The sequence below is a fragment of the Petaurus breviceps genome, unplaced genomic scaffold (genome assembly GCF_028583685.1).
Source record: "Petaurus breviceps papuanus isolate PSGF00001 unplaced genomic scaffold, PetGlider_PUasm1.0 129, whole genome shotgun sequence".
Taxonomy (NCBI): domain Eukaryota; kingdom Metazoa; phylum Chordata; class Mammalia; order Diprotodontia; family Petauridae; genus Petaurus; species Petaurus breviceps.
In genome coordinates this window covers 620,671-647,364 of record NW_027185665.1, presented here as the reverse complement: position 1 = coordinate 647,364, position 26,694 = coordinate 620,671, and the positions used below count along the sequence as shown (strand labels likewise).

At 39.2% G+C, this 26,694-nt stretch overlaps 1 protein-coding gene across 1 annotated transcript in view; it reads right to left on the bottom strand.

The window, feature by feature from the left end:
* LOC138173525 (A disintegrin and metalloproteinase with thrombospondin motifs 12-like) overlaps positions 1–26,694 on the bottom strand; it is a 594,307-nt gene that overhangs the window by 290,644 nt on the left and 276,969 nt on the right. The window contains exons 4-5 of the mRNA XM_069103549.1: positions 7,566–7,762; positions 3,475–3,558 (exon numbers count right to left, since the gene is read on the bottom strand). Coding sequence (XP_068959650.1) covers positions 3,475–3,558; positions 7,566–7,762 — 281 coding nt within the window. The remainder of the gene's footprint in view (positions 1–3,474; positions 3,559–7,565; positions 7,763–26,694) is intronic.

Genomic DNA, 26,694 nt, shown 5'->3' with positions numbered 1-26,694 from the left:
TCAGACTGGATGACCTCTGAATTCTCTTTCATCATAAATCTAAAATTTATGACCTTATGATCCTATGGTTTTTCTCCAATCCATAGTCCACTGCTACCCAAGTAATCTCCCAAATATGCTGTTAATCACATCTCCTATGCTTCTCCTATCATATTCCACGGGTCCCCCAGTGACCTTCAGAAGGCAGAGCCCAACAGGTGAGACATTCCTTATCAAATGAATTATCAATTCTTGACTGTAACATTAGAAGTCCTCCACAATCTTGCCCCAAACTACCTGTCTAACCTTATGATTCCCTTACTCTTCCCTTTTCTATATTCTCCAAATTAGGCTGTTGTTCTTATCACCAATTCTAGTCTATCTCTATGACTTTTCTCACCCTTTCACTCATGCCTAGAGTGGACTCTCTATCTCATCCCAAAATTCCTTCTCTCTATGCCCAATTCTTATACCACCTTCCCTATGATATCTTCCTTGTCTTAATTCCTGATGCCATCCTATGCCCCCAAGTGAAAGCAATCTCTCAAATATCAGAGTCAATTCTCTGCCCTTGTCTCATCCTTCCTTAAATCCTAGTTATTTTTATGGGTGTCCTCTCCCTTGTCCCCCCCCCCACCTTAGATTATAAGCTCCTTGAAGCAGGACCTTTGTCATATCTATCACTATATACTTTGAACCTTGTGCCTTGCATATAGCAGGAATTTACTCCAGTAAATGATTGTTGAGTTGAATTTCTCCTGATGAAGAAGGTCTATACTCTTTGCTTTGTTTTCTTGCTAGCCAGGCACCCTGCATACCTTGGCAGCTCCTTTTCCATTTCACAAACTCATCTAGAATTGAGGTTTAATCTCACTTTATATGTTTTCCATGTTAATTTAATTCACAATTATAATTTAGTTAGGTGCTTGAAAAAACTAGACTATTTACAAGACCAGATGATGTACCAATTCCCAAAGGTGCCCCGTACTTTCCTACTTAACTGCCTTTGCTCACAATCAGGAATTAGAACGATCTCCTTGCCTACATCCACCCGCGGAAATCCTATTTAGGTCCTAATTGGGGTTCAAGGCCCAGCTCAAACACCACCTCCTCCAGAAAGGTTTCACTTATTCTTCTAGCTGCAAGTAAACTTTCCCTCCCCTTAAATCCAATAGTACTTATCTGTACCTGTTTTCTGTATTTATCATATCCAGCCTTACATTATTACGATTGGTAGACTAAACTATGAACTCCTTGAGAGCAGGGACTGTATCTTAAATCAGAGGATCTTAACCTGGGGAGGCATGTAAACTTATTTTTATTGTTTATTATTGATCCATTATTTTAATATTTATGATTTTTAATATCCATAAATGCATTTCAATATGATTAGTTTCTTTTGTTATCCTGCGTATGTAATGCATTTGGAAACATTTTGATAGGAAGTTCATAGGTACCCCACCATCCATTACCATCTGAGTTACTGATGCACCCTCAGGACATCTAGGCCTTTCCATTCACACCTTCTATGTGCTATCAGCCCCAGTTAGAATTTGAGCACCTGGAGAACAAGAGCTTTCCTACTTTTCTATTCATATCTCCAGTATTGTCCTTGGCACACAGTAAGCCCCCAGGAAATACTTTTTCATTGGTTCATTCATGTATTCATTCATGCATGCATTTATACATGCATTCATTCATACATGTATTCATCATTCATATATGCATTCATTCATTACTACATGCATTCAGAGAATTATAGATCTGACCACAAAAGTCAGTTAGTCCAACTTATACCTGACCATGAACTATTTCCACAACATCTCCAGCAAACCACCATACAACTTCTCTCTGAAGACCTTGAGTAATAGGGAATGTCCCCACTATTCTTCTCTAGGCTAAGTATTTTCAATATTTTTAAACTGAAACTCAGATGACACAGATTCTTGGCTTCTCACCATCTTGCCTGCCCTCCTCCAGAAAACCCCATTTGTCAATGACCTTCATGAAAATGTCGTGTCTAATATTGCATGAAACACTTGCAGATGTCATCTTACCTGGGCAGAGGAGAGGGTGACTATCAACTCCCTCACTGTGGGCTCAATGCTTTTTTGGTTTGAATTGCTTTTATTTTGTTTGCTGTGATTTTTTTTTTGGGGGGGGGTACAATCCTGTAAACTTGTATGCAACAGTTACCTAATAAATGTTTGTTGAAAGATTGATTGATTCCATTAGTACTATAGGTAATATCCTGATTAAGAAATTTCATCTCCTAGTACAGATTGGCACCTGCTCTACAATTTAGTCTTGATTTTTTAGGGCACTGAGAAGTTAAATGATTAGCCCAGGGTCTCACAACTGGTAGGTATGTGAAATAGGACTTGAACAGGGGTCTTTATGAATCTAAGGCTTGCTCTATATCCACTAGGCCAGTTTTGTCAAACTCAAAAAGAAATGGATTCCTTTAGATCACATATTGACTTAGAAAACCACAAATTAACATCATCTATTTTATTATATTTGTATTTATTTTGTGACATATTTTCCAATTACATTACAATCTGGTTCAGCCACACCTGGGAGGCTTCATGCCTGTTACTTTCAGGGTACTTGTTTGATACCTCTGCACTAAACTATGCTTCCCTTCATTAATGCAAAATCAGGAGAGTGTTTTTTTTTTCAAAAAAACTAATTGATATTGACATTGAAGACCAGATAATTTTTCTCACTAGCTATTGTCTAGCTGTCCACCAGGGTACAGAACTTTACATTTATCCCCATTAAATTACTCCCTTCATCCCCATTAAATCTTGTGAAATTTGGTTCACTGTTCCTTTGGAGGCAGCTGATAGGACAGTTGAGAGTATTGGGCCAGTAGTCAGGAATACCTGTGTTCAAATATAGGCTCAGACACTCACGGGCTGTGTGACACTGGGAAAGTCATTTAACCTCTACCACAGCATGTTGTTTGAACCAATAGAGAGGCAATGGATCACTGTGAAGAAGCCCTGAATTTGGACGCATAAGATCGGAGTTTGGATCCTGACTCTGTCACTTAACTGTGACCTAAAGCAAATCATTTAATGTCCCTGATCTTTGGTTTCTTCATCTGTAAAATAGAGGAAGGCCTCTTCCAACTTGAGATCTGTGTTCCTCCAATATTATAATTATATATCATAATATGTAATTGATATGCAATTATTATATTGTATTGTGTGATGTTTAATATACAATTATACATTATAATGTGATTATGATACATAATTATATGATAATATATCATGAATTTTCCTGTGATAGACAGTTCTGTATTGGGGGTTTTTTTGTTTATTTTTTCTTTCTAGTTTCAGTCTGAATACTCTCCTATGATGTCTAATACCTGTCCTACTATGCATGTTTCACCTAGATTGGTCTGCTCCGTCCCATTAGACTTCCTCCCAGTCATTCCCCCTCCCATCTGCCCAAAGTGAGAGGTAATGAAAAACACACCCTTACCTCTTCTTCTTCCAGTAGAATGAGCCGGACCACTACAATATGAATGGCATTACCAATGCTTGGATTATGGAATAAACCAGTGACCTATAATCCAGAGAAAAGAAATCAATTGTAGCTCAAGTTCAACAAATAACTATAGAAAGGAAAATATGCAAACCAATTCTGATGACGTCCACCTTGGAACCTTTTTGACACTGTCAGAGAACTGGTTGATGAGGTCTGTCATGAGAAAGAATGAGGCATGTTAATGGCATATTCCACGCTGTGGACAAACCTGTGGACACACCTAAAGGCCAATCTTTACTTGGTGAAGGATGGCAGGCTCAGGAACAGCTGCCCTTTCTGTACTAAGTCCTTCCTTAACTCAGTTGATTCCTCCTTTCTCTGTTAGCCACTTGAAAGGTTGAGCCCAGATTATCTAATGTTCTACTTTATTTTTAATATGCTCCCTTTGTGAGAGACATGCCTGTCATCCACACCTGCCAGCCTCCCAGAGCATGCGTATGCAGGTCTTGAGATATGTTTTTGCTCCTGTTAACTGGTGTATTTGTAAATAAGCAATATTGCTTTCAACAAAACTTTTGGCTGCAAACAGGGGCTTCCTAGGAACCAAATGGCAAAAAGTTTGTTTCTCTTATGTCTTTTCTATATTCTATAAATACATGACTTTGTATAGGACCTTGAGCATAGTAGACTTTTTTTTTTTAACAGTAGACTCTTAATAAGATCGTAGATTTAGAACTGGAAAGGACATTATAGTCATAACTTTGCAAAAGAGGAAACCAAGATTCAAGTAAGAAGCAGGGTGGGTCACATTGGGGGCTGTAAGGACTTAAAAACCGGCAGATTCACTGGGGAGGGTGGGTTTTTTGTTTGTCTGTTTTTTGGTTTGTTTGGCTGTTTGTTTAGGGTACTGGGATGGTAGAACTGATGCCAGCAGCAAGCAGGAAGCTCAGCCGAGAAGTCAGTCAGAATTGTGGCGATACAAGGGCAGGTCACAGGGCCAAAGAAACATAGATTTAGAACCGGAAATGACCTTAGAGATCATGCAGGCCAATGTTCCTCAATTTAAAAATGAATGAAAAACACTGAAACCTGGAGGGAAAAAGGGACTGTTCAGGATGACACAATAAGTAAGCATTTGAGGTAAGACTGTAACCCAGATTCTTTGGCTCCAAATTCAATATTCTTTCTGTTGACCTATACTGCTTTCCACCCACTGTAGCACAAGTAGAGGTCCTGGAAGGCAAATGGTCAAGGAGCATAAAGCAGAGACTCAGTCATATGAATAACGGTTCAGGGACAGGGTTCCAGCCCCCCAGGATGAGTGAAAGGAGAAAGGTAGGATTTGAGTCCTAAAGGAGGTAAAATTCCAAGCAAGGCACCAAGGAAGTGCCTCAGAGAGAAGACAGTAATCAAAAGCAGGGCCTTAGTCACTTCGAACAAAGCAAGAATAACCTGGGTCCTGGAAACAAATCTCAACATCAGAACAGGATTAGAAACAAGGCTAGTGATGCTGAGCTGATGGCCCATAGGATTGATTCCGGTCTGGTATGGGCCTATCCCTCAAGGTGGAATTTATATTGGCCCCAGTTGCAAGGACAAGATGGCAGCAGGGGCTGGGAACTGGTAGACAATTCCAGTTGTAGCCCAGATTCCGAAAGCAAACCAGTGAATATATAGTGAAAAATTTTGTATGGTAGGAAGAGAAGAAGGAATATGGCTAAGAAGGGGAGGGGGCAGAGTGGGAGGAACAACAGACACAGAGATTAGTCTGCAGAAAGGATGTGACTGAGCTGCCAATGATATGAAGATGTCTGGCTCATCAATCTGTAGTCCATCGAGATTTCTCTTGGGACCCAACTAATTCAACCCAGTTTACGAGCAGTCAATAAGCAGGGAATGTGGATGTGAGCATTGCTTCAGCTATGTCTCACTCATCTGACTCATATAGCTCACAACTAGGCATTTGTCTGGAAGCATTTGTTTTCTTTGAGTTTTTAAAGGAAAAGCAGCACAAAAAAAAAAAAAAACCACTTGGAAAACTGGGGGGAAAAAGTGGCAACCTAGACATCAGTCTGGAAGATATTAGAAGAGGAGTTTGTTCTGGAACTTATCAAACTAGTCTGCTCCCTGCACTAAGGAAGGAACATGTGTTCTCCAGGAGCCTAAGGGAAAAGGAGACTCATGGACATGACTTCTCTTGTAAGATGATTTTCTGCAAGCAGAGCTGCCCTGTTGAGAGATATGCAAGATGGAGTGAGAGGGCAGACCGAGGCTAACCACTCCATCACATTTCCATTTGCATATGCAGGGAATCCTTCCTTGAGTTCACAATAGCCTAGTTATATATAAATTCCAGGAGAGCTGGGCTCTTGATGGTGAGAACATGAAAATCTCATGGTATCTCCTGAATCCACAGAGGCAAGATTATTTTAAATTCAAATAACCATGCCCTTTCCAGAATGTTCATTGGCAGTGTTTTTACAAAAAAATGTAAGAACTTGAGAAGACTTTCAAGTTTTAATTACTTCTGTTAAACATGGGAACAAAAATGATGCTTTCTTACCTCAATCTTCCCTCATTTTTAATATGTACTGCTTAAAGTGAAATACCTGATATGGATCTCCCATTTTTCTTCTTTTTTTTCATTTTAGGAAATAAAGATTTGAAAGATTATCACAGAATTTCAGTCTTTGGGAAGAAACATCAGAGATGAGCTCTTTGATCCAATCTCTGCTTGAATAATAATTCCTTCTCTAATATTCCTGAGAAGCGGTCATCCAGCTTTTGTTTAAAGGAGAGCATACCACCCACTTTGGGGGAAATTGAATTTCTAGGAAGTTTTTTTTTTCTTTTCATTAAGGCTACCCATGACCAATGCTTTGATTTGCTTTGGGAAAATTAAATTAATTACCTAGATTTGGGCTGTGAGGCTTTTTGTTTGTTTTTTGGTTTGTTTAGGAGTCATGAGTTTTGATCCTCTCTCTAACCCTAATTCCAAGCCACATGTTTAGCCTTAAAAAAGTGTAGGAGGAGGTAGGGGGAGTGGGAGGTTGTGCAACTTTGGTTGCCACAGTCAATTAAAGTGGCTCTTTGATGACAGACAGACTCACAGTTCATCATGAAACCCAAAGTAGAAGTTTTCTGTCTTGGTAGGACCTATAAGAACTTGTGCTCTGCATTGCCTCTGAAAACCAGGGCCAATTTCAGGTGATGATAAGGCATCAAAGAAACGCTGAGGTATGGCTATAATACACATAAACTGTTTCAAAGCAAAAACTAACCACCTCAATGAGATCACCAATCTTTGGAAATAATATGTTTGTTTTTCATATCTATAAAACTCAGAACTAGAGAAAAATACCAGAAAAAGTAAACTTGCTAAAATTTTTTTCTATCTTGATATTTTGATTCTTTAATCTTTCTTAACTTCTAGGTGTCTCTGTCCTTAACTACCTTGTACTTATTTCTATTATATATATATATATATGTATATACATACACACATATACACACTATGTATGTACATATATGCCTCTATGTTTATATATATATGTGTGTGTGTGTGTGTGTACATATATTTCTATCTATCTATCTATCCTATTGTATCCTGGAGATTAGGAGTTGTGGACACTTTTATCAGATTCTTGTTGCTTGATGGATTACTTTGACAAATTTGTACATGTATTTGTAGTTTCTTTTTTCCAATTTAACACACTGTATAAATACCAAAGAAACATTTCTTAGAAATCTCAGTTCTAAGAGGAAAACAATCTCATTTTGAATGTTTCTCTTCACTAACCAGTAGCCCAGAGTGATATCCTAACTCCAACTATTAAAAAAGGAACCAAAACATGACCTCTCTCATTTTTTTTGGTCTTTTTGGAGGGGGGAAGGCAAGGCAATCGGGGTTAAGTGACTTGCCCAAGGTCACACAGCTAGTAAGGGTTAAGTGGCTGAGCCTGGATTTGAACTCAGGTCCTCCTGACTCCAGGGCCAGTGCTCTATTCACTGCACCACCTAGCTGCCCCCACCCTGCCCTCACTTTTTAACAAAAAAAGTGTTTTCAACTACATTTATCAACATACCATGTTCATGATCGTGAGGATGTAAGATTCCACACTGTCACTTCCGTGGTATTCAATCATCTTTGTATCTGCTACAACCAGGGTCTCCACCCATCGCTCTTTGCTGATGGATCTCCGAGACAGTCTTCTCTTTGACACATTGTTTCTCTCCCACCTTTCTCGTTGTTGTTCTTGCTGTTGGAAAATGGCACGACTATCTAAACATGGAACAAAACATGAAAGATTCAATCATCTTTTGGCTTCATAAAGTTGCAAGTATATAAGTATAAAATTGTATAAAAGAAATGTTCTTAAATAAATGCACATGTGTATATGCATTGTTTATGTATGTTTATTTCCACCTAGAAAGTAGAGAATGAACTATAGAACCAGAAGAAATATAATTACACTCCAATGAATGATACTAAATATCACTGAAACCCACTCTGAATTAAAATTCAAGGCCAGTAAAATGCTGTTAGACAAGAATGTCACAATAATCAGCACTTTGAAAACCACTTTGCTTTTAATCATCATGTTGACCATGGAGTTGAATCTTAGCTCTGCTATCAACCAGTCCCGTTTCTGATTTCCTCAATGTTAAAACAAGGCTGATACTTTTCCCACCTATAGTGCAAGACTAACTTTAATCTTTTTCCAAAAGGTAACATGGGGGGTGGAGGGGAGTTGGTGGCATTTATTCGTAGGAAGGATGTTGTGAAGAAAACTGAGTATATGAAACAGTGCACATACAAGAACCAAAGTGAATCTGAACCTGAATGTCAAGGGCAGTGATGATCATCACCAAAGGGGTAAAACCAAGTCTCTATCAAGATAGATTTTTTTTTTTTAAAGAGAAGGACCGCAGTTTAAACAGAAATGCTGATCAAAATCTATAAAATTAACAAGAATATGGAAGGATGAATATGTACTTGCTCACAAAATCCCAGTGTAGCCATACTGGGGAATATTCCCTGAAGCTTAGAAAAGTGATGATTTAGATAAAGTAAAAGCAAACACTGCCTCATATATTAAATCAAGAACTCCATATTCCAAAAAGCTAAAAAGGGTGAAAATATAAACAAATGAAAAAATATCAATTCATCAATCAATTCACAAACATGATTTACTAAGGAAAAATAGAGATTCAATTCAATCAAATTCTAAAAAAGCTTCATAAAGCATCTCTAGCCTCACCATTTTCCTTGCCTATCACTGCACTGGGCAAAACACTGGGCTTTCAGGCCCCAGAGGACTTTATTCTTTCCTCTCTGGAGCTCTCACTATGAGGTCTACTCCAGGATCAAATATAAAATCCTCTGCTTGGTGTCTAAAGTTTTTCATAATCTGATCCTTTCCTAACTTCCAGTATTCTCAAACTACTTCCCTTCATGTATCCTTTGATCCATCTTTCTGGTCCCTGAGTATTATATTCCATCTCCCAACTTTAAGAGTTTTTCATTGTCTGTCTCCCATTCATGGAACACTCTCCCTCCTTATCTCAGTCTCCTGACTTCCCAGATCCTTTCAAGTCTCAAAATTCCACACTCTGCAATAAACCTTTCCTGGTGTCTTCCCTCTGAGACTACCTTCAATCTATCTTGATTACATCTTGTGTGAATATAGTTATTGTATGTTGTCTCCCTCATTAGATTGTGAGCTCCTTGAGGGCAAAGAATGTTCAAAAAATATTTTTGCCTTTTTTTTTGTATTCCCAGAACTTAGGATAATGCCTGGTATATACTTTTTATTGCTGTTGTTGTTATTCAGTCATTTCAGTCAAGTCTGACCCTTCATGACCCCACTTGAGTTTTTCTTCACAGAGACATTGAAGTGTTTTGCCATTTCCTTCTCCAGCTCCTTTTATAGATGAAGAAACTGAGACCAACAAGGTAAGTGACTTGTTGAAGGTTACACAGCTAGTAATTGTCTGAGGCTGGATTTGAACTGAGAAAGATAAGTTTTACTGACTCAAGCCTGGCACTCCATTTATTACACCACCAAATTGCATCCAGTTCATAGTAGGTAGATAATAAGTTGCTGAAGGGGATGTAAAAGAAGTAGAAAATAAAAATTCCTCCCTTTAGGAGGGTATGATTCAATAAGAAATATAAATCAATATTGTAACTTAAGTGGTATTTTTTAAAATAAGAAAACAAGTTACCCATCTTTTAACCATCAAAAAACGCTTTTAAGTGTCTACTATATGTCAGGCACTGCAGGTCAGGAATACAAAAGCAAAGCAGTCCCTGCCTTTAAGGAGGCTTACACTGTCACCAGGGCAGACAATGGGCACGTTTTTTGCCAAGAAGATACACCTCAGTGCAGCTAGGTGACACAGTGAATAGATCATATTTCACTTACAAGCCTTCATTCCTTCTCAGAAATAATATTCTCCTCCTCTCCAGTAGCATCCCTTCACCTATTCCAATGGTTCATGATTTCAGCTCCTTTCAAATGAATCTCCCTTGATTCTGGTCATCCAACTAGCTCTTGTGTTTCAACCCTTTGGGGGAGTGAAAACTTCTCAAGCAGGTTTGTATTGTTAACTGCCCTCTTCCCCCCCTCTATTACTACTGTCAATCAGGAACAAGCCCTATCAGGAGTCTTTCAAACCCCGCCTAGCTTCAGTCCTTTGTCTGCTTTCCTGCCTCTGTGGACCCCTGTTGTCAGTCAGTGGGAGTCAGGAACAGGACAGCCTGAGCTCACTCCCCCAACCAATGGGAGTGAGGGACAACAGTGGAAATATGACCCTGGTGTGTTAGGGTTTAAAAACTCTGTTCAGGGGTGGAGTCAAGATGGCAGAGTAGAAGCACAACCTCCCTGCTGCTTCAGTTTCCACCCTCCACAATCCATGTAAAAAGGGGACTCTAAAAAAACTTTGGAGCTGCAGAACCCACAAAATGACACAGAGAAGCTAACCTCCCGCTAAGGACAGCCCGGCAGGCCAGCAGGAATTGGCTAGCACAGTGCTCTGGGAGCCACCCAGCCCCATGCCAAGGCTTTAGCCCCAGGGCAGGCCTAACCAGCCACTGGCCTGAGGGACTCCAGATCAGCAGCAGCTGTGGCCCTTTCCAGATTTGTCAACATATAGATGCAAAGGACAAAGTGAGAGGTCAGTGCAGTCTGGACTTTGGGACCCAGTAAGTGGGAGTGCGTGGCTTTTGCTCCTGGAGCAAGAAGCTGCTGAGACACCAGCACAGCCAGCCAGTGCCACATGGCAGCTTCAGCTCCTGGCCTGAAGACTGTAGGGGGACCAAGTGACCAGTCTGAGGGGTAACTGCTCTTGCTTTAACCTTCTTGGATCTGGATTGCAGTCTAGGGTGGAGGAACTGGGGTTTGTGTCCAGCTTGCCAGAGAGTGTGGAGACCTCAGAGAGGGCACCCATCTACTACCTCTGGCAGCTGAGAAAACCCCAGTGTTTGGGATGAAAGCTCCCCTGTCTGGTGGCAGAGTCCTACTGTGGCAAAAAGCCCAGGGGTCAAGTGACTGAGGGGCAGCATGACCAGGCAAAGGAAACAAAGCAGACAGAAGATTCCAACATTAGACTCCTATTTTGGGGACAAAAAGGAGCAAAGCATGGAACAGGAGGAAGACAGTGAAATCAGAACTCGTGCACCAAAAGCTTCAAAGGAAAATATGAGCTGGTTACAGGCCATAGAGGACCTTAAGAAGAAAATAAGAGAAGTGGAGGAAAAATTGGGAAGAGAAATGAGAACAATGCAAGAAAATTACAAAATGAGAGTCAACAGCATGACTTAGGAAAATTATACCTTAAAAAATAGACTAACTCAAATGGCAAAAGAGGCTCAAAAAGGCAATGAAGAGAAGAATGCCTTAAAAAGCCAAATTTGCCAGATGGAAAAAGAATCTCAAATGCTGAATGAGGAGAATCATTGCTTCAGAATTAGATTGGAGCAAATGGAAGCTAATGACTTCATGAGAAATCAAGATTCTGTTAAACAGATACAAACAAATGAAAGAATAGAAGGCAATGTGAAATATCTCATGGGAAAACTACTGACCTGGAAAATAGATCCAGGAGAGATAATTTAAAATTTATTGAACTACATGAAAGCCATGATCAAATAAGTACCTAGAAATCATACTCCAGGAAGTTCTCAAAGAAAACTGCCCTGATGTTTTAGAACCAGAGGGCAAAAGAGAGGTTGAAAGAATCCACCTATCACCTCCTGAATAAGATCTCAAAAAGAAAAGTCCTAGGAATATTATAGCCAAGTACTGGAATTCCAAGATTAAGGAGAGAATATTACAAGCAGCCAGGAAGAAACAATTTGAATATTGTGGAAACACAGTCAGGATAACACAGGATCTGGCAGCTTCTACACTGAGGGATAGATGGGCTTGGAATATGATATTCCGGAGGTCAAAGGAGCTGGGATTAAAACAAAGAGTCACCTACCCAGCAAAACTGAGTATCATGTTTCAGGGGAAAATATGGTCATTCAGTGGAATAGAGGACTTTCAAGCATTCTTGCTGAAAAAAAAAAACAGAGTTGAATAGAAAACTTCACATTCAGATACGAGAAGCAAGAGAAGCATGAGAAGGTAAACAGGGAAAAGAAATCATAAGGAACTTATCAAAGGTGAACTATTAACATTCCTACATGGAAAGACAATAATCGTAACTTATGAAACTTTTCTCAGTAGTTTAAGGGAATAGAAATCTATCTATATATATATCTATATACATGAGGGTATATGGGCATATGAATACATATGTGAATGTGTGTATATATGTTTACAAGTATACATAGATAGAGGGTACAGGACCAATTTAACAGGAAGGGATGATACTTAAAAGGTGAAATTAAGAGGTGAGAGAGGAATATAATGAGAGGAGATGGAGAAAGACAGAATGGGGTAAACTATCTCATATAGAAGAGGCAAAAGGAAATGGGTCAACCTTATTCCCATTGAATTTGTCTTGAGGAGGGAATGAAATACACACTAAATAGGGTATCTCACCCTCCAGGAGAGTATGGGGGGAAGGGGATGAGAGGGGGGATGATGGAAGGGATGGCAGCCTGGAGGGTAGGGAAGTTAGAAGCTCCCACTTTTGAAAAGGGATGGGATTAAAGTAGAGAATAGAACAAGGGGGAGGTGGGATAGGAGGGAGGGAAATATAGTCAGTTTTTTACAATATATCTACTATGTTATTGTTTTGCATTAGCCACACATGTACAACCTATACTGAACTGCTTATCTTCCCAATAAGGGTGGGTGACAAGGGAGGAAGGGAATGAATCTGGAATTCAAAGTCTTAAAATGAAATTCTTAAATACATACATATGTATATATATATATATACACTATTATTAATAGTATTTTACCTGTAATTGGGAAATAAGATATACAGGCACTGGGGCATAGAGATCCACTGGAAAAGTTGAAAGGGGTATGAGAGAAAATATGGGAGAGAGCAGATTGGAGGAGGGGATATCCTGTGGGACTGCTATTTTGGGGTGGTGGGTAGGGTAAAAGTGGGTAGAAATTTTTTAACTCAAAATCTGGAGGAAATGAATGATGTAAATCAGAAGTTAATTAAGCATTTGAAAAAAAGGAAAACAAAAGACAAACAAACAAACAAAAAAATCTCTGTTTGCCACACATTGCAGGCCTCTTCCTCATGACCAGTCATGGGGAAGACTGTCCTTTTCTCCTGGGGGAAGAGAATAAATCCTGTTCTTATCCTAATAGATTTCTGTGTTCTTGATTAAATTTTGGATGAAGTTTTTCATCCCAAACACCTTTGTAAGAAAGAAGATGTTTTTCCTTTCTGGAACCTAAAAATCTCCAGGTTTAGGGAGGGGGAAGGGAGGAGAGGAACATGGGGATGGTGGCATTGAGATCAGGACAACCCCTCTCCCAGAAGCACTCCCCTCCTGCTTGGAATTCTGTTGTTGTTTAGTTTTTAAGTTGTGTCCAACTCTTCATAACCCCATATAGAGTTACCTTGCCAAAGATACAGGAGTGGTTTGCCATTTCCTTCTCCAGTTCAGAATTTGAACTCAGGTCTTCCTGGCTCCAGGCCCAGCACTCTAGCCAACTGTGCCACCTATGAAATCAGGGGCAGGCATACCAGAAAGTTACAAGTTCTATTCACTAAGGTTACCCTATCACTAGTTGGATAGCCTCAACATGCTTCCCATGCACAGCCTTCATTTGATTTTTCTATTATTTTTATTTGTACCTATTTTTCTTTGAACTGGCTTGGCTTCTTCCATCTTACTGATAAAATTGCCAGTCTTCTGGGTCCTTTGCTAACAATTCCACTGCACCAAATATGCTCCCTGCATGTTGCCTAGAATGATGATGAGAACTGAAAGAAAGAAGGCAAAGATCAGAAAGGATAAAAAATGTCTCTCCTAACACATCAAGACTTTACCTTTAGATATTATCAACTCACCCTGCAGCTCATGTATTCCAAATGTATAGATTTTAAAGGTTTTCAAGCTTATTTTGCTAGACTGCTGAGGCCCAAGACTAGAAGTCTTATCTATTAGCTTCAAAAGGCATTTTCCTGAGAGACTGTTGAGTGCAGAGAACTGTGCTGGGTCCTGGGGGAGGGGGGAGGGATACAACATTTAGATAAGACTGAGTTCCTGTAGGCTAGCCTAGCTATGTGAAAGATGCATAAGTAGATAATGATAATACCTAATAAAATGAAGTAAGCCCATTAAAGAGGTCCAGAACAAAGTACAGTTCAATAGAACTCAAGTTCCTTGAGGACAAGGATGGTTTGTTTTTATCTTTCCAGTTGCTGTACCCAGTGTATAGAATTATAGGAAAATGAATTTAGAACCAGAAGTCCAACCCTGACATTCTGCAGATGATGAAAGTGAGGCAGGCAGTATCTTGACCAGAGTCACAAAGCTGGTAAACATTTGATGTGGAATTCGAACCCATATCTTCCTTACTCCAAATCTAGCATTCTATCCACTTCCCAGGGGCCAAATCCTACCTGCTCTTTGTTTCTGTGAGGTCCTCCCTTTAACTAAGAATGTTTTGTTTTGTTTTACATTTTTATTTATTTATTTACTTTTTTTGTTTTTGCTTTTTTTTTTTTTTTTGCAGGGGGAAGGCAGGGCAATTGGGATTAAGTGACTTGCCCAAGGTCATAGGGCTAGTAAGTGTTAAGTATCTAAGGCCAGATTTGAAAGTGTCCTCCTGACTCCAGGGCCAGTGCTCTGTTCACTGTGACACCTAGCTGCCCTGTTTTCCATTTTTAAATAAAGTTTTTTTGTTGGTTGTTCAGTTATTTTCAGTAGTGTCTGACTCTCTTGTGACCCCCATTTGGGGTTTCCTTGTCAGAGATAGAAACAGTTTGCCATTTCCTTTCCCTGCTCATTTTATAGATGAGGAAACAGCCCCTAAATAAAGTTTTATTGTATTTAAAAATGTAAAAAAAAAATAAGCATTTTAGCTTACGGGCCTTTCAAATGGCCCTCAGGCCATAGTTTGCTGACTCTGTATCTGCTGTCTACCTTAGCAGGCACTAAATAAATATGATTAGGCAGCTAGGTGTCGAAGTGGATAGAGTGCTGGGCTTGGAGTCAGGAAGACTCATGCCTCTGAGTTCAAATGTGACCTCAAACATTAGCTAGGTTACTCTAGAAAAGTCATCTAATCATGTTTGCCTCAGTTTCCTGATCTGTAAAACAAGTTGAAGAAGAAAATGGTAAACCACTGCAGTATCTCTTCCAAGAAAACCCCAAATGGGGTCATAGAGAGTGGGAAATCACAGAAACAACTGAACAAAAACAAATAAATATGGGGAAGGAGAAGCATTGTTTATTTTTTCTTGTTTCTAATTCAAAGGTAAATATTATTATGAACAGGGAAATCAAAGAAGGCTTCTCTCTCACAGAAGGTGGCATTTAACTTGGAAAAATAATAATTGAAAAGAAGAGAGGGACATTTAGGTGGTACAGTAGATAGAGCACTGACCCTGATCAAGAGGACATGACCTCAGACATTGACTAGATGGGTGACCCTGGGCAAGTCACTTAACCCTGATTGCTAATAAAAGGAAAATAAAAGAAAGAAGGAAGGAAGGAAGGAGTGAGGGAGGGAGGGAGGGAGGGAAGAAGAAAGAAAACGGGGAGAGAGGGAGGGAAGGAAGGAGGGAGGAAGGAGGGAGGAAGAAAGGAAGGAAGGAAGACATTCAACACATCCTAAGCATGGGATACAGGATATTCAAGAGCACAGAGTCAAAAAAGTAGAAAGAATATATAAGGTCTCATTTGGCTAGAGTACAGAGGGCATGGATGAGTGAGAGATAAGCCTGGAAAACTAAAGTTGGGCCAATTTGTGGAAAGCATAAAATGCCAGGAAAAGAGTTTGAAATCTACTTGATAGGCAATAGGAAAACACTGAAGATTTTTAAGCACAGGAGGTACACTATCAGATCTATATTTAATGACGTTTGGCAGCAGGATGAAGGGATTGGAGTAGAGAGAATGAAGGCAAGAAAACATTAGGAGAATATTGCAATAGTCCACGCAGGTAGTAATGAAGATAACAACTAGTTACTACTGAAGAGTAACTCCAATAATGGCAGTAGAAAAAGAGAGGTAAGGACAGATGCATGAAATGTTGTAGAGGAATATTGGTGGTTTATTTAATCACTGAGTGAGAAAGAAATGAGGGATAAGATTCTGAATATGACTGAAACAATGGAGTCAAAAGGTAATCAGCTTGGTTTTGGACATGTTGAGTTTGAAGGGTCAGCAGGACATCTAGGTGAAGCTGTCCTGAAAGGAGTATGTGATGTGGGGTCTGGAGCACTGAAGAGAGGTCAGGGTTCGGGATTCAAGATTCATACAGGATGGACTATGCTAAATGTACCGATTCTACTGTGGACAGAGGAACAAGCAATGAAAAAACATGTCCCTCCAAATAATTTATTCACAACTCCAAGGAAAAAACCCTCCTGCTTTGTATACTGATGCCACAGGGAGATAGTTCAGGTAAATACATCCAGGAAATCAAGAAATATTTAAAGGACTAGCCAAGAGATCCATTCTAATTCCACTAAAGAATGAAATTAAAAGCTCAAATCTAATCAGCTCTAGAAAGGAAGTTGACGTAACTATGTTTTGCTTTATGAATTCAGGCTGAACACATTTGTGGGGTAATGGAAAGGTCCCTGGCCTGGAATCTGATCTGTGTTCTGAACCTTGATCTAGTTCTAGCTAGTGGAGGAATACCCACTAAGTTATCTCTTTAAGCCTGAGTTTCTTCAGGAAGTTGCTAAATACATTGAGTTGGACTCTATCCACTGTACTACATATCTACCTTTTACAGTAGGTAATTAATGTTAATTGGTTAAGTGATATTAAAAAGAGATAAAAGATTAATTGATATTGGGAAGAACTTATAAGATAGGTTCTCATGAGCAACAGTACTAGTAAACCACCCTCAACCACCCCTCAGGGTTATAACCTTGAAATTTTGACCCTTGAACAGAGAATTAGTCAAGGTCTGGGGAATCTATGAAAAGAATATATACCTATATATTTTTATTTATGTACATACATACATATACAAATTTATGTGTGTATACATACACATATACATATATATGTCATAGAAATGGAAATGGGAATTTTAAAATGAAATATAGATTTCAAAATGTTCTGAGGACAGTTTTTATAAATTGTAAATTTTTTATCTGAAAGGAGACTTCAAGAAGACATTTTCAAGATAAGCTCAGGAGATTCAAAACAGATAAGTAACCCAGAAACCAAACCAAAGGGAAATCAATGTTAATGTGAGCAACAGAAGCAAATATGGCTAAGCCATAACTAGATTCAAAAGGTTTCACAGGAGAGAAAATCTTTGGCTTGCTCATAAATCTTCAGCAAAGCTCACTTCATCCAGCATATAGCAGGAGGATTTTTAAGATTATTTAATGAACTATTCATTTCTCAAAACCATTGTCTCTCTTAATAAAATTGACAGGCATTCTGGAGGAAAAGGAGAATACAATCAAGGTTAGCTTATGTGTTAGATGCTGGGAAATGTCAAATACTAATATACCTCAAACCCAGTGGTGTGTAAAGTTGTCTATCAGCAGAAAACATGAAAACTTTCCAAATGCAATTCGCCCTCCAAGGGTTTAAATAACCTCAACTGCACTACATCACTTAAAGCAGAAAAGGCAAAAAAAAAAAAAATAGGGAAAGAGGATGATGGTCAGCTCAGATAAATGACAGAAATAACTTTTTTCTGGATAATGAAATGGAAATAGAATTCAAGGTGCCTCCAGCAAAGGAATTCATCCATAGGAGAAAAGCGAACATGGATAAATTTAGGGCATATTATTATTGCCATTGCTTAATCCTTCATTTCATTCATTACCTATGTTCCCAATGTGTAGGCAAATTTGAGTTTCCCCTTTCTTTACTTTCCTTCCTGATCCTGTGGTGCTAATAAGCTGAGAATTGGTCAAAAATTGAGCAGTAGCTCAATGAGACAGCAGGAGGCAGAATGCTGAATAATTCATGAAATGCATAATGAGCCCTAGCACTATGGAGAGTTGATTGGATCTCAGTTCTTCCCTTCATCTTAGTGGCTGAAGATGTGGAGAGCAATTTGGAAACTCTGGAGTTTCACTTGTGACATCAATGGTCACTTTCTGTTGCCTTTAAGGTCTTAGGTCTCTTTAAAATATTTATACATCAGGGGTGGCTAGGTGGCACAGTGAATAGAACACCAGCCCTAGAGTCAGGAGGTCCTGAGTTCAAATTTGACCTCAGACATTTAACACTTACTAGCCATGTGACCTTGGGCAAGTCACTTAACCCCAATTGGTTGCCTTCCCCCCTCCAGAAAAAAGCAAGAAATAAAAAAAAATAAAATGCTTATACATCTTAGATATTGTCCAACAAAAGAATAGGCAGCCCTGTTCGGTGGTAAACCAGCAAATAAGCTCCCACCAGAAAGCAGATGATAGATGGGGGTAGAGAGGATTGTTACATTGAAAAAGAGATTAAGTGACTGCAAAGGGCTCTTCTAAATCTAGTATTTTATAATATTTTGAATGTGGAAGAAAATCTCATGAATCTTATATTTCTATTTAAATTTGAGTCATCATTCTTTCCTCTCTTTTTTATTTTTTTAGTTTACATCATTCACTTCCACAAGATTTCGAGTTACAAATTTTCTCCCCATTTTTCCCTACCCACCACCTCAAAACAGCGATCTCACTGAATATCCCCTCCCTCAATCTGCTCTCTCCTATATCTTCTGGCACCCCTCCTTTGACTTTCCAGTAGGGCACAATGGATCTCTATGCCCCAGTGCCTGTATATCTTATTTCCCAGTTACATGTAAAATAATAATAATAATATGTGTACATATTTTTAAACATTTGGTTTTAAAACTTTGGATTCCAGATTCTTTCCCTTCCTCCCTCGTCACCCACCCTCACTGGGAAGATAAGCAACTCAGTATAGGTTGTACATGTGTAGCTATGCAAAACATTTCCATAGTGGATATATTGTGAAAGACTGACTATATTTCCCTCTCTCCTATCCCACCCCCACTTGTTCTATTCTCTACTTTGATCCTGTCCCTTTTCAAAAGTGTGTGCTTCCAACTTCCCTCTCCATCCCCCAGCCTGCCCTCCCTTCCATTATCCCCCCTCCCTTCCCCTTCCCCTCTACTCTCCTGTAGGGTGAGATACCCTATTTGCTGTGTATGTCATTCCATCCCTAAGCCAAATTCAATGAGAATAAGGTTGTGAATCATCATTCTTTTAGGAATTTGGGAGTGAGAAAAAACACTCAAAAAGAATTTTTTACAAAAACATAATTGCTAGGCTGAGTGGTTTGTTTCTTCTTTTTGTGTGTCTCTTTGGTCATGATGGCCTCGTATGTTTTGACACTCCAGGTTCTTGGCTGTATTAGAGATGCAGAGACAAGTCATTTGTATCATAGATCCTGGGGAGCAGAGAATTCAGAGACAGGAGTGAAGTACCCAAACAGGATTATCTTGACAACCAAAGGGAAACATGAGAGCCCCAAACACCTGGTCAGCATAGAGGATGGAATGTAGAAAGGTAGAGAAAGAGTACAGAAAGGGTAAGTGAAAGACTTCAAAGAGCACTAGAAACTGGGAGATCAGGATGGGTTTCCTGAAAGAGGTGGTACCAAAGTTGAGCTTTGAAGAAAGGTAGGGATTCTTCAAGATGAAGGTGAAGAAGGAGTTCATTTGATGAATAGGGTTCAATCCATGGAAAGACATAGAGGCAAGCAGTGGAAGTTGTATACAGGGAAACATCAAGCAAGTTAATACATCTGGAATAAAGAGTGTATAAATGGAAAGAGTCTTTAGCACCTTGATATAGCTAGGCTAGAGCCAGATTGTAAAGGTGTTTAAGAAGAGGTACATTTTTTCTTACAAATTGGGGCCACTGGACTTTCTTTAGCAGGGAAGTAATACAGTTGATTTTATGCTTTTAGAACATTAATTTGGCAGCTATATTGTAAATGGATTGGAGAGAGAAGCAGGGAGATCGATTGGGGGCTATTGAGGTAGTTCAGGTGAGAAGTGATGATTGCCTGTTTTAAGGTAGTGGTCATGTGAGGGAAGAGAAGGGGATAGATACTGAAGAGGTAGAATCAATAAGACTTGGTAACTGATTTTATAGGAAGGGCAATGAGAGGGAAGAGTCCTAACTGACTCCAAGATTGCAAACTTATATGGCTGGAAGGGTAGAAGCACTGCTGACAGTGGGAGTTTGGGAAAGGGGATGGTTTGTGGGAAAAATAATGAGTTCTGCTTTGGTCATGTTGAGTTGGAAATGCTTATGGAAAAACCAGAACAATTTCAGTGTCTTCTCCCAAAGGTAATACATCCTAATTACCCATTTGTTAGTGTACTCCTTCCTAGAAATTTGTTGTTATTCTGTATATATTTTGTGACACATCATCTGGGCTCATTTTTACCAACTCATATTGGTATGTGGTTCTGGGATAATTCTGTAGATGACTGTTTTCCTAATGCTCATGAGCTCCCACTGGTATGCTTTCCCTAACAATTAGCCAATAGAGTTAATTCGTTTTTTATAATATGGTACTTGTTAATAAATAGAGAGCTCAATCAGTGGAACAGAGTAAGTACACAGTATACAGAAGCAAAAATATCTAGTATCCTAGTATTTAACAAACACAAAGATCCTAACTACTGGGATAAAGACTCAGTATTTCACAAAAATTACTGGGATAATTGGATAGCAATACGGGAGAAATTAGATCAATACCTCATATAAAAACAAGCTACAAATGAGCATGTGACCAAGATATAAAAGGTCACATGATAAACAAATTAGAGGAACATGGAAACATTTCCTATCAGATCTATGTGTCATCGAAGAGTTCATGACCAAGCAAGGAATAGAGAGGATCACAGAAGATAAAATTAACAATTCTGATGACATAAAAATTTAAAAGTTTTTGCACAAACAAATCTAATCAAGATTAAAATGGACCCTATTAAGTGGGGGGAAATTTTTAACAAGTTTCTCTGAGTAATTCCAACAAACCGATTCAAATTTAAACGAAAAAGAGCTATTCTCCAACTGATTAAATAGACTAGGCATATAAGTTAAGTTGTGGTAAATGAATGTGAAGGAGGATTGTAAGAAATGAGGAAAGAGATTATTTCTAAAGAACGTAGAAAGATTTGTGTGAATTGATACAGAGAGAAATGAGAAGAATATAATTTATAACATTAATGTTCTAAAAATGAAAAATTTGAAGACTTTAATAAACTCATGGAGAATGAAATAAGTAAAAACAGGAGTACAATTTATATAATAAAAACAAAACTTTAAAATGTATACAAATTATCAAAACAATGAATATTCATGATTCCAGAGGACCAAGGATGAATAGTACACTATCCATTACAGAGAATTAATGAATTTAGGCTACCAAATGAAATATATACGTGTGTGTGCGTGCTTGCATGTGTTTGTGTGTGTGTGTAGCCACTGGGGAATTTATTTATCTTTCATAATTATGCTCATTTGTTACAAGAAATTTGTTTTTCCTTTCTTTTTCAGAGGGGTGGAGGTGGGGAGGAAAGAAAACAGATTTCTCAGATTTCTGTTCATTGTTTTAAAGAAATAGAGTGACAGGGATATTTTGATAGATGTAAAATATTGAAGGTGCTTTAAACATTTCATATCTGTGATGTGAATATCACTGTGTTATTAATATGATGCTATTGTATGAATCATTAATGAGGTCACTTTGTTATTAGTTTAACTTAACTGCTTTATTTTGTCATAAGAGATCCTTTAGGAAGTGGAGATAATCTGAAAATATTTGTAATGTTAAGACTATTTACATCAATAACACTTAAAGAAACAAAGAAAAGGCATTTACTTAAAAAGCAAGAACAGTAATCATGAGTATTTTTCCTGAAACATAGGGTACATTTGCCAACAGTGAGGAACTCCACCCATACTTACAGTGATCAGCCAATTACGTTTGTTAGATTTCTGCTAGGGTCTTATATAGAAGAGGGGCTGGCAATAAAGGTATGGTAGTAGTGTGTGCCTTAGGCTTTCTCCATGAGTTTTTTCATAAGCAGTTGAGTTATTCATGCCTTAGACACTTCCTTAGATGTGGAAGGATTTCCTCTTTACAGTTTAAAGTAGGCTCAGAGATCACTGCAAACAACAACTGTGGCCCTGAAAATTTTTAATTAAATTAATTAATGGAATTTTTAATTAAAGAAGATGCTTACTCCTTGGAAGAAAAGCTATGGCAAATCTAGACAGCATACCAAAAAGCAGAGACATCACTTTGCCAAGAAAGGTCCATATAGGCAAAGCTATAGCTTTTCCAGTATCAATGTATCGCTGTGAGAGGTGAACTATGAGGAAAGCTGAGCACCACAAAAGTGATGCTTTGAACTGTGGTGCTGGAGAAGACTTTTGAGAGTCCCTTGAACGCAAGGCGATCAAATCAGTTAATGCTTAAAGGAACTAATTCCAGCTATTCACTGAAAGGTCACATCATGAAACTAAAGCTTAAATACTTTGACCGCATAATGAGGACTCATTGGAAAAACCCTGACGCTGAGAAAGATTAAAAGAAAAAGGAAAAAGTGGGCAGCAGAGGATGAGATGGATAGATAGTGTCATGGGAACAATGAACAAGAACTTGGACAGACTTTGAGAAATAGTGGAGAAGAGAAGGGCCTAGTGTGCTCAGACACAACGGAATAAAAACAACAACAAAAATATTTTGTCTCACCTATAGCTTGGGGAAGCAAGGTGGCACAGTGGATAGAGTGGCAGGCCTGGAGTTTGGAAGATCTGAGTTCAGACACTTAGCTCTGTGACCTTGGGCAAGTCACTTAATCCTGTTTGGCTCAGCTTCCTCAACTGCATGTTGAGCCAGAGAAGGAAATAGCAACCCATTCCAGTATCTTTGCCAAGTATATCCCATATGGGGCTACAGAGAGTCAAACATGACTGAACAACAACATCATAAACCTTTAACTTACCTGAAATTTAACAGGGCACTCCCTTACTTTTGTATTTACTTTTTTTTTCCTGTATGGATATTGTTCCTAAATCCTAAAACAATGTAAGGTCCTTGAGGGAGTGGGGTCACATACTACCTGAAACACAATAAGGGCTTAATAAATAGGGGCTTTTAGAGATTTATTTCTGAGTACAGAGTGAAGTTATCTGAAATTAGACATAGTTCTCTGTAAGATGTAAACATAAACATGCAGCATTTTTTTTTTTTTTACTTTCTGCCCCTGGGAAGGGCTAAGACTATTGTGAGCTCTGAATCAGGCAGGGCATCAGGAGTGGTAGCATCAGGAGCTGCAAGCTGTAGTTTTCATTTGAGAGGAAAAGACAGTGGGCCTGCAGTTAAAGTAGAAGGCAAGAAGGCTTGTCATAAAATCAAATCCTGCTTCAAGCTTGTAGTTTGGATAGAAGCCAAAGAGAGTCACAGTCCAGGAGTTTAAACTGAGAGAAAGAACACAGAGGTAGAGACAGAAGCTTTGTGTGGAGGGGGAATGGAAGCTGGAGTGATCTGAGGCTTTACTGAACTGTTTCTCTCCAAGAGAAATGGGAAGGATAGGGATATTTTAAACTCCCTTTCCTCCTACCCTCACCAAAAATGGCAGAGCTTTATTACAAAGTTTCTTGATTCTTTAATTCTGTTCACGTTACTCGTTGAATTCATGCATTTAAAGGTAGCTCACCAGAGACAAAATTATAAGTGGTCAAAACTTCTTTGGAATAGTATACATCCTTATTTGTTAATAGGGAAGGGCCGGTTGGAACAATAAAAGATAGTGGAAGGAGAGAGAGACAGAGAGGAGGAAGGAAGGGGGAGGAAGAGGTAGAAATGGTGGGGGGAGAGAGTAAGAGAAGAAGGTGGGGAGAGGGAGAGGGAGAGAGAGGGGGGGAAAGAGAGAGAGAGAGAGAGAGAGAGAGAGAGAGAGAGAGAGAGAGAGAGAGAGAGAGAGAGAGAGAGAGAGAGAGAGAGAGAGAGAGAGAGAGAGAGAGAGAGAGAGAGAGAGAGGGAGAGAGAGGGAGAGAGAGAGAGAGATTTTTTAAAATCAGCTTTCTGAAGCAAAGTAAAGCTGTATGGGGGGGTCATCCTTTGCCCTCAGGCTACAGTAAGTAAAATAGTTACTGCTTCCCAGAAGCCTGCTGGGTGAGAGGCAAGATCCTCAAGCAAGGTCAATCCCATTGTCCTCTTTAGAAGCTAGTTCATCCCCAGAAAGAGAATGAGCAAAGGCAAGAGACTAGTGGGGTCAGCAAAGGAAAAGCTGGGAAAGAATAACACAACCCCTGTTCAGAAGAACAGACTAATGGTAGTTGGCCTGCTCTGGTACTAATCACCTCGAACCATGCTCCGTTTACACAGTGAATGAGTTAGTCTTCTATCCCTAATGATGACACGAGTCAAAGGTTACTTGTATGTCTAAGAGATCCAAAAAAGCAATGGTGTAATAATGCTAATAATAATAGTATTAATAATAAATAATGGCTAGCACTTATACAGTGCCAGGCACTATGCTAAACGCTTTACAAATATTATCTCATTTTGATCCTCACAGGAAACCTGGAAGTAGGTGTTATTATTATTCCCATTTTACAGTAGGGGAAAATGAGGCAAACAGAGGTTGTGATTCTCCCAAGGTCATACAGCTATTGTGTGAGAACAGATTTTAACCTGGGCCTTCTGAGTAAGCAGAGGCTACTCCAATAAACACCCCCCAAAGTCTATAGGCTACGTTCTGCTGTCTTCCTCATTTGCGTCAGTGTCTTTACATCAATCATCAATATTGAAAACCACATTGACTCATATAGGGCAATTCAAGTCTTCCATTAACAGTGATCTGACCCCTTCCATGCTTTGGAAAGTTTATCAAAATTCCCAAGTGTTCAGGTGGTGAGTGAAACATTTCCCTTATTGAAGTATCAAGGTGATGGGCAAAATAAGACGCTACAATAATTGTGCAGTCTCCAACTCTGTCCTTCTCAGCTAGACATTTCTTTTCCACTCAGGATGGAAATAAGAGGCAATAAATAGAAAATTTCCCCCTAGGCTTTTTTTTCTTTTAATTCAGTGCCACCAATCTGTCAGCAGCTCCAATGACAGGACTGGTCGCACTGAGAATGCCAGCAGATCCCAGCAACAGACTGTTCCTAAGAGCTACGTGCCCTCTTTCCATCAAGAGAAACTTGTCACATCCCCACTATGGTGGTCTTCATAGCAGATAGGAATACGCTAAGTCCCAAATAACTCAAAGGAGAGGAAAAACTGCAATGCAACAAACTGAGTTCACATGCTTTTTTCCTTCTTTTTCAGACATCCAAGATAGCCCTGTGTGGTGGACTGTATTGAACATTACTTATCTGCTCTCATCAAAGGCTTGTTGCTTTATCCATTTCCACTGTCTGTGCCTCCCAGAATTATGTGGTATTTTACTTGACTAATAACAATCAGATGCTTACATGAGCACTAAACCCCTGGTGGATCTCTCAGCGACTCTCAGGTAAACATGTCATAAAAATCAAATCCTGCTTCATAAATGTTAATGAGTGACAATCTTGATGAACAGCTTGAATGATTCTTTAAGTACAAAGAAATATCAGAATATACCAACTGCAATATATTCCTGAGAGTCAGGACTATAGGGCCCACAGAGGTTATCTAGAAGGATTAGAACAGAAAAGGGCCTTTGAGGCCACATCTTGTTCAACCCCATAATTTTACTTAGGCAAGTTAAATGACTTGTCCAAGGCCATACAAGTAGAAAACATCAGAGGCAGAAATGGAAGTCAGGTCTTCTGGTTCTATCTCCTGTACTACCATGTTTCCCCAATAATAAGACCTATCCCGAAAATAAGCCCTCCCCTTACTGTGTAAGATTCCTCTAAAATAAGCCCTCCCCCAAAAATAAGCCCTATTGAGATTGCTACTGTAGTGAAGGTGATCCCCTGCGCTACATGCTACATTACGGTACCCTCTGTCCGTTCCCCCCCCCCGTGAAACGCACGCCGCGCATCCAATCAGAGCTGCAGCAGTGAGCGCATCATCCTGTTCTTCCCCAGTGATTTTCTTATTGAATAAAGGTACATTTTTTTGTTCACATTTACCTGTTTATTAAATTGTTGTCAATGTTCATTAAAATAAGCCCTCCCCTGAAAATAAGCCCTCTGGTGTTTTTCTGTCCAAAAAAATTAATAAGACAGTGTCTTATTATCGGGGAAACATGGTATGTACCTTCTTTTCACAGGACTAGAAGACCTTCAAAGGTCATTTAATTCATTCCCCTGTGTTTCAAACTAATGCAAAACCGTTCCAAGTGAATGAAACTTTTCTTGATTTTAAAGTTCTCCTTTGAAAGGAATTTATTCCAATGCCATAGGAACAAGATATCTGGAGGCAGGGTGGTAGAGGGGAAGGAGTCCTGGAATTCAGAAGATCTTGGTTTGAGTCTGTATAGACATGCCACCCTCACCAGAATAACAGTAGTCCCTAAGGTGTCATGTTGACTAGGTTGAGAAGCTTTCCTTTCTGTTGTTAACAGGGAAGGATCCCCTTAGTTGGAAACTGACTCATTCCTTGAAAAG